General features: G+C 38.7%; 1 protein-coding gene across 1 annotated transcript in view; it reads left to right on the forward strand.

The window, feature by feature from the left end:
- SPAG17 (sperm associated antigen 17) overlaps positions 1-9,495 on the forward strand; it is a 245,270-nt gene that overhangs the window by 95,229 nt on the left and 140,546 nt on the right. Inside the window, exons 14-15 of the mRNA XM_010830710.1 lie at positions 6,120-6,347; positions 6,443-6,634. Of these exons, the coding sequence (XP_010829012.1) occupies positions 6,120-6,347; positions 6,443-6,634 (420 nt within the window). The remainder of the gene's footprint in view (positions 1-6,119; positions 6,348-6,442; positions 6,635-9,495) is intronic.

Here is a 9,495-nt window from a genome sequence, read left to right on the forward strand (position 1 = left end):
TCCTTCCCCCATTGTGCCCACAAGTCTGTTCTCTACATCTGCATCTCTATTCCTGCCCTGCAAATAGATTCATCAGTCCCATTTTTCTAGATTCCACATGTATTCACTAATATATGATATTTGGTCTTTTTCTGACTGACTTCACTGTGTATAACAGGCTCTAGGTTCATCCACCTCACTACAGCTGATTCAAATTGGTTCCTTTTATGGCTGAGTAATATTCTCGTGTGTGTGTGTGTGTGTGTGTGTGTGTACATATATATATGTACGCATACATACATATAAATATACACCACCACTTCTTTATCCATTCATCTGTTGATAGACATCTAGGACATGTCCTAGCTATTATAAATAGTGTTGCAATGAACATTGGGGTACATGTGTTTTTTTATTTTATTTTTAAACTTTACAATATTGTATTGGTTTTGCCATACATCAACATGAATCCACCACAGGTATACATGTGTTCCCCATCCTGAACCCTCCTCCCTCCTCCCTCCCTGTACCATCCCTCTGGGTCATCCTAGTGCACCAGCTCCAAGCATCCAGTATCGTGCATCGAACCTGGACTGGTAACTCATTTCATATATGATATTATACATGTTTCCATGCCATTCTCCCAAATCATCCCACCCTCTCCCTCTCCCACAGAGTCCATAAGCCTGTTCTATACATCAGTGTCTCTTTTGCTGTCTCGTATACAGGGTTATTGTTACCATCTTTCTAAATTCCATATATATGCGTTAGTATACTGTATTGGTGTTTTTCTTTCTGGCTTACTTCACTCTGTATAATAGGCTCCAGTTTCATCCACCTCATTAGAACTGATTCAAATGTATTCTTTTTAATGGCTGAGTAATACTCCATTGTGTATATGTACCACTGCTTTCTTATCCATTCATCTGCTGATGGGCATCTAGGTTGCTTCCATGTCCTGGCTATTATAAACAGTGCTGCGATGAACATTGGGGTACACGTGTCTCTTTCAATTCTGGTTTCCTCAGTGTGTATGCCCAGCAGTGGGATTGCTGGGTCATAAGGCAGTTCTATTTCCAGTTTCTTAAGGAATCTCCACACTGTTCTCCATAGTGGCTGTACTAGTTTGCATTCCCACCAACAGTGTAAGAGGGTTCCCTTTTCTCCACACCCTCTCCAGCATTTATTGCTTGTAGACTGTGTTTTTTTGAATTACGGTTTCTTCAGAGTATATGCCCAGTAGTGAGATTACTGGGTCATAATGGTAGTTTTATTCCTAGTTTAAGAAATCTCCATACTGTTCTCCATAGTGGCTGTATCAATTTATATTCCCACAAACTCTGCAAGAGAGGTTCCCTTTTCTCCACATCCCGTCCAACATGAATTGTTTGTAGATTTTTTGATGTGGGCCATTCTGACCAGTGTGAGGCAATGTCTCAGTGGTAAAGAACCTGCCTGCCAATGCAAGAAATGCGGGTTTGATCCTTGGGTCAGGAAGATCCCCTGGAGAAAGAAATGTCTATCCTTCCTGGGAAATCCCAGGGACAGAGGAGCCTGGTGGGCTACGGTCCATGGGGTTGCAGAAAGAGTTGGACGTGATTTAGCAACTACACAGCAGCACATTCTGACCAGTGTCAGGTGATACCTCATTGTACTTTTGATTTGCATTTTGCTAATAATGAGTGCTATTGAGCATTTTTTCATGTATTTATGAATCTGTATGTCTTCTTTGGAGAAATGTCTGCTTAAGCCTTCTGCTCAGTTCTTTGATTGGGTTGTTTGCTTTTCTAATACTGAACTACATGAATTGCTTGTGTATTTTGGAGATTAATGCTTTGTCAGTTGCTTTGTTTGCGATTATTTTCTCCCATTCTGAGGGTTGTCATCTCATCTTGTTTATGGTTTTCTTTGCTGTGCAAAAGCTTTTTATTATAAGCAAAATCTCTTTATTAGAGACCAATAAGTGTTGTTTGAATTAGAAATTGTTCTTTCTAGGAAGATGGAAAGATAGGGCTTTGCCATACTTTATAAATATAGTTTACCAAGATGAGCTAATATTGGGCCACGCTTAGAAGTTATTAATGTCCTTATGTATCTATATACTAAAACATTTAAGAGAAAAAAAAAAGCTTTTAAGTTTAATTAGGTCCCATTTGTTTATTCTGTCTTTATTTCCATTACTCTAGGAGGTGTGTCATAGAGGATCTTGCTGCCGTTTATGTCAAAGAGTATTCTGCCTATGTTTTCCTTTAAGAGTTTTATAGTTTCTGGTCTATAATTTAGGTATTTAACCCATTTTGAGTTTATTTTTGTGTATAGTATTAGGAAGTGTTCTAATTTTATTCTTTTACACATTAGCTGTCCGGTTTTCCCAGCACCACTTACTGAAGAGACTGAAAAAAAAAGAAAATTTTTAATACGGTCTTGCTGTCACCTCATGGAAATGGGTGTTGCCTAGTGGGCCTGGGTGTGTCATCTATTTCCATAATCATCCTCTTCCTGGTGTCCTGAGAGCATCTGACCTTTCCTCTTCTCCTTCTGCCTTGTGATATGATCTCATTCTCTCTCTACCTTGCTTCTACACACAGCACAGGATTCTTTTTTTTTTTTTAATATTAAAAAGTACATGTATTGAATCATTTTTCACAGTAGCAAAATATTAGAAACAAACCATCCCATCAAAATCTCTCATTAAAATATCAGACACCTGTGTGGTACAAGATCATGTATCTTAACAACCTGGAGGGCTATCTCTATCATGATATGGAACAGCCTCCTAGATAATTTAAGTTTAAAAAGAAAAGGAAACCAAGGATAAGAAGAGGATGATTAGTATGCTAACATTTGCTTTTGTCTTTTATGGGGAAAATGTGTAACACATATTCTTTTTTATACAATTTTTCAAAGGTCACACTCCAGTTATATTTATTATAAAATATTGGCTGTATTCCCCACATTGTAAAGTACACAAGATTCTTATTTTTGTTGCCATCGCCGAAACTGCCCATATATACATCCTGCTCGTATGTCCCGTCCTGAAGCCTTGTTCCTCCACCTCTCCTTCCTCTTTGATCCTTCTTCATGTTTAAGTGAAAGTTGCTCAGTCGTGTCCAACTCTTTGCGACCCCATGTACTATACAGTCCATGGAATTCTCCAGGCCAGAATACTGGAGTGGGTAGCCTTTCCCTTCTCCAGGGGATCTTCCCAACCCGGGGATTGAACCCAGGCCTCCCACATTGCAGATGGATTCTTTACCAGCTGAGCCACAAGAGAAGCCCAAGAATACTAGAGTGGGTAGCCTATCCCTTTTCCAACGGATCTTCCTGACCCCCAAATCTAACTGGGGTCTCTGGCATTGCAGGCAGATTTCTTAATGCTTAATAGGTCCAAATTCTTAATTTCCTTCACAGTGCTCTTTATTTCAGTAAATAGCAACTCTTTTCTACCAAAACCTTAGCGTCATCCCTGGTTCTTTTTTTATGCCCCACAACCAGTCCCACCACATCTCTCGCTACCAGCCCAGCCCAATCCGGCACCACCTCTCACTTGAACTGTTTCAGTAATTTTCCGGTTGGTCTCCAAGCTTTCCCCTTTTTACCTACAGTCTTTCCTTCACATAATAGCAGGAATGACCCTTCCAAAAGGTTAGTCAGATCCTGTTCCTTCTTGGCTCAAAACCCCTCGTGATCACCCATTTCCCTCAAAGTAAAATCTAAACTTTTTAAGCCCATCCTCAGTCAAATTCTCGTTGTTCTACTCCACTCCATCTCACTGACCTCACTGTGCTTCCTTGGACAAGTCCATCACACCACTGCCTCCACCTCTGCACTAGCTATTTCCCTCCCCTGCCTCCATCACTCTACTCCCAGACAGTGCTATGACTCCCCCACTTCTTTCTTGTTTTTGCTTTACTTCTTTACAGGACTCTGCTCTGATATTTGTTGTTGTTTAGTCGCTAAGTTGTGTCCAGCTATTTTGCGACCCCACAGAATATAGCCCACGAGGCCCCTCTGTCCATGGGATTTCCCAGGCAAGAATACTGGAGTGGGTTACTATTGCCTTCTCCAGGGCATTTTTCCCTACCTAGGGACCACACCTGTGTCTCCTGCATTGCAGGCAGATTCTCTACCATCTGAGCTACCTGGGAAGCCCTTGCTCTGACTTCTTTATATAAAATATAAAGTCCCTCCCCAGTCATTATTACTGCTTATCCCCTCATCTGGCTTTACTCTTCTTGTTGTTTCTGATAGAGTATACAATTACCTGTTTATTCTGTGTTCCCAACTGCTAAAATAGATACTCTATAAAGTTAGGAGTTCACTGATGTTTGCTCCTGTAGTCCTTTTATTAAAGTCATTGACCACTAGTAGGTGCTCAAAAAATGTTTGTGAAATGAATGAATGAACAAACTCAGTTTTGTCACCTTTGCCTTTGTCGTGTCTCTCTCCTGAATTTCCTTGTGGTTTTTTCCAAAAGTCACCTCCCCGCTACACTCTTCTCTGTTGGAGGGGAAGAAGAGAGGTGACCTCTGATTCTTTGATCTGTCCCTGTCATTCACTTTCCCTCACTGAATTCCATGATTGTTAATACTACCTCCTACCTCTCTATCTTGAACTTTTGAAGTGCTGAACCAAATCTTTTCTTTCAATGTCAGGCAAAGAAAAATAGAGCATAAAGCCTAGCACATAGAAAACAAAAATGAATGCATGAGCGAGTGAACATACAAATTCTATAAATATTAAATACCCAAATTAATATAGCCCCTTGAAGGCTGATAACCTTTGAAATAAAATTATGAAAAGTTCTATACCAGTTTATTGGGGGGAAAGATGCCTTTTCTAAGCCTGAGTGAACAGAAAAGCCTACTAAATTAACAGCCTATATTAGACACAAATGAGTAAATTCTGTGTTAAATTACAACAGCAGCAAAAGATGCTTTTGCTTAAAATGACATTTTCTTAATGTATAAATGTGTAGTTGATTTACAATCTTGTACCAATTTCTGCTATACAGAAAAAGTGACTCGGTTATATACATATATACATTCTTTTTTGCATTCTGTTCCATTTCAGAGTAGTGAATACAGTTTCCTGTACTATGCAAGATGACCTTGTTTACCCGTTCTATATGTAATAGTTTGCATCTACTAACCCCAAACTCCCAAACTATCTTTCCCTCATCTTTCTCCCCTTTGGCAACCACAAGTCTATTCTCTATGAAAAAAATGACAAGTTTTATTTATTTTTTTTAATTTAATTTAATTTTTAAAATTTACATAATTGTATTAGTTTTGCCAAATATCGAAATGAATCCGCCACAGGTATACATGTGTTCCCCATCCTGAACCCTCCTCCCTCCACCCTCCCCATACCATCCCTCTGGGTCGTCCCAGTGCACTAGCCCCAAGCATCCAGTATCGTGCATCGAACCTGGACTGGCAACTCGTTTCTTACATGATATTTTACATGTTTCAATGCCATTCTCCCGTATCTTCCCACCCTCTCCCTCTCCCACAGAGTCCATAAGACTGTTCTATACATCAGTGTCTCTTTTGCTGTCTTGTACACCGGGTTATTGCTACCATCTTTCTAAATTCCATATATATGCATTAGTATACTGTATTTATGTTTTTCCTTCTGGCTTACTTCACTCTGTATAATAGGCTCCGGTTTCATCCACCTCATTAGAACTGATTCAAATGTATTCTTTTTAACAGCTGAGTAATACTCCATTGTGTATATATACCATAGCTTTCTTATCCATTCATCTGCTGATGGACATCTAGGTTGCTTCCATGTCCTGGCTATTATAAACAGTGCTGCGATGAAAAAAATGACAAGTTTTAAACATATTCAGCCAATACTCTGAAAAGTCAGTGTGAATCAATCTGGACACCTTATGTTCATTCATCTATGAAGCAGTCTGTGGGCATTATCTTGATATATCTTGATTGTATAAGTTTCTTATTAGTTGCCTGTGATATTTTTTGCATAATCGGGGTGCCTATGTGTAAAGTCAGGTCAACACGCATTCTGGCGTGACTCTTGTCTTTCTGGTAGACTGACCACCCCACCCCATTGCCCCTGTACTGTATGATAATAAAGAGCATTTCTAAAAGCACAGGTCTGCTTTCTTACAGAAGTCTTGAGCTGGAATGAAGTAGAACGAGCCTTCAAAGTGTTTACTTTTGAGAGCCTGAAACTCTCTGAGGTTGATGAAGATGGGAATCTAAAGCATTCTAAGATGATGTATGGGACAGATTCTGAGATGTTCAACATACCATGGGACAACCCTGCCAGATTTGCTAAACAGATAAGGCAACAATACATCATGAAAATGAATACCCAAGAAGCCAAACAGCAAACAGGTACACTGCCTGGAGGAAGCAAAAGGCATTCTTGCATTGTATGATTGTCGATTTGTCTAGTATTGTCTCTTATGGATCCTCTTTACTCTGCCTAGATGATGGAGCCAAAGACAGAATTTTATTTCTGAATCAGAATTGGTCAACACCTATGCCAGATGATGCGCTTAACAAAGAACCATCAGATTGTCGTCAGCCTGGGAGTAACAAGAAATCCTTAGACTCTGATAATAGAGAACCAACAGAGCAGGAGAGAAACTTGAAGTCTCAGCTCCAACCTGAGACTCTGGGTGAGCAAATATGTGTATGTGTGTATGTGTGTGTGTGTATAGATACTGATATAGAATGTATAAACCAAAAACATTCAAGGTACAGTATTTAAATGCCTCCCTATTTCAGTTGAAAAACTGGTTCATATTGTTTTATTAATTAAACTTTGTTACTGAGTGTTATTCAGTAACTACTCATTTAAAAAAAATTTATTGAAGTAGAATTGATTTACAGTGCTTTTATTATACAGCAGATTGATTCAGTCATATATTTTTTTCATATTTTTTTGCATTATAGGTTATTACAAGACACTGAATATTGTTCCCTGTGCTATATAGTAGGTCCTTGTCATTTATCTGTTTTATATGTGGTAGTGTGTATCTGCTGATCCCAAACTCTGAATTTATCCTCCTCTCCCCAAGTTTTTTTTTCTATATTGGAAATCTATTTCTGTTTTGTAAATAAATTCATCTGCATCATTTTTTGGATTCCACATATAAGTTACATTATATATTTGTTTTTCTCTGTCTGACTTATTTCACTTAATGTGATAATCTAGGTTCATCAATGTTACTGCAAATGACATTATTTCATACTTTTTATGGTTGAGTAATATTCCATTGTGTATATTATATATATGTGTGTTTTGTTTATCCATTTATCTGCTGATGGACATTTAGGTTGCTTCCATGTCTTGGCTATTGTGAACAGTGCTGCTATGAACATAGGGATGATGCATCTCTTGAATTATAGTTTTGCCTAGGAGTGGGATTGCTGGATCATATGGTGACTATTCTTAGTTTTATAAGGAACCTCCATACTATTCTCCATAGTGGGTTTATTTACCAATTTCCATTCTCATCGATAGTTTAGGAAGGTTCTCTTTTCTCCACACCCTCTCTCGCATTTATTATCTGTAGAGTAAGTCCTCATTATTTCAACCCTTGTTTTTCAATGTATCATAAGGCCTCTTAAGTGACTCGTACTACCTTTGTAAATATAGTACAGTGACCAGAATTAAAACTTTTATCATTAGTGTTTCATAGGGTTATTGTGATTATATGCAAAAAAAATTATCCAAAATTACCCCCAATAGCAATGAACTGTGTAGTACAGAGCTTGGTACAAAATCAATACTCGATGAACATCAGTTTACCTTAACACTCTCCTGCTCAGGTAATTATTCTCATTGTAGAATAAATCATAATAAATATTGTGACATTAAGAGATATATAAGCATAGAAGAATATCAGGCTAAATTTTTATTGAGCTGTTTTACACACAGCTCTCAGATTACTTACTTAAAATATGGTTCTGCTATTACCCTGCTTATAACCTTCAATGACTCCCTCGTTGTTGTTGCTAAGTCAAGTCTGACTCTTTTTGCGACCCCATGGACTGTAGTCTGGCCAGGCTCCTCTCTGTCCATGGGATTTCTTAGGCAAGAATACTGGAGTGTGTTCCAGGAGTGGGTTACCATTTACTTGTCCAAGGGATCTTCCCAATCCAGGGATCAAAACTGTGTCTCCTGCATTGGTAGGCAGATTCTTTACCGTTCAGCTATCAGTGGCTTCCTACTACCTACAAATAGAACCCAACTTCTTGGCTTGCTTTATACACTTCTTCAGCAGTACCAAATTATTTTCCCAAACCCTTTCCACTTTTTCACTTTTATTCTCTTATCACATGCTGTAGTCAATATAATTAGACCCTATTTCCTCTAGGCAGCCTGCTCTTTTCTATCTCTAACTTTTCCCCACAATAACCTCCCACTAGAGTTGTCTTTTTGATTATACTGAGGTTCACATGACATGCCCATGAAGCTTTGTTAGATGTGTTTATCTGGAACTGCCTTTCTTACCATTCCCATGCTCATAACTAATATATGCTTCCTTTATAGCATCAGTTATTTCCTACTCTGCTCTGCTGTGCTGTGCTTTGCTTAGTCATTCAGTCATGTCTGACTCTTTGCAACCCCATGGACTGTAGCCCACCAGGCTCCTCTGTCCATGAGGATTCTCCAGGCAAGAATACGAGAGTAGGTTGCTGTGCCTCCCTCCAGGGGATCTTCCCAACCTAGGGGTCGAACCCAGGTCTCCCACATTGAAGGCTGATTCTTTACCATTTGAGCCACCAGAAAAGCCCAAGAATACTGGAGTGGGTAGCCTATCCCTTCTCCAGGAGATCTTCCCAAACCAGGAATGCAACTGGGGTCGCCTGCATTGCAGGAGGATTCTTCACCAGCTGAGCTCCCAGGGATTTCCTACTACTTATAATGGTTATTCATATGCCTATATTAAGGCCTCCTTAATACTGTAGCTTCTTAGAGATCATAAGTACATATGTTTATATTAAAAACCTTAACTGTATACTACATCATAAAATAAATTTTCACAGATCAAAACTACAGAGTATGTTCTTGAACCACAAAGAAATTATGGAAAATATAGATGCAATAGGAAGAACAAATAAAATGAAAATTTTGGCCCTTTGAAAGATTTTTAAAATTGAAAATTTTTTAGTAAATGGCTGATCACAAAAAGAAGCATGAATTACTGTATTAGAAATAAAATTGTTTCAGGAATAAAAATCATTGGGGAAATAAAGAATCAGATTTCCCTTTGGTGCTATAGAAATTTAAAAGAGTAAAAGGATATAAGGGGCTTCCCTGATAGCTCAGTTGGTAAAGAATCTGTAACTTTATTTGGGTATATCCAAACATGATGCTATGAAAGTGCTGCACTCAATATGCCAGCAAATTTGGAAAACTCAGCAGTGGCCACAGGACTGGAAAAGGTCAGTTTTCATTCCAATCCCAAAGAAAGGCAATGCCAAAGAATGCTCAAACTACCGTACAATTGCACTCATCTCACACACTAGT

This window comes from Bison bison, unplaced genomic scaffold, assembly GCF_000754665.1.
Source record: "Bison bison bison isolate TAMUID 2011002044 unplaced genomic scaffold, Bison_UMD1.0 scf7180017864519, whole genome shotgun sequence".
Taxonomy (NCBI): Eukaryota; Metazoa; Chordata; class Mammalia; order Artiodactyla; family Bovidae; genus Bison; species Bison bison.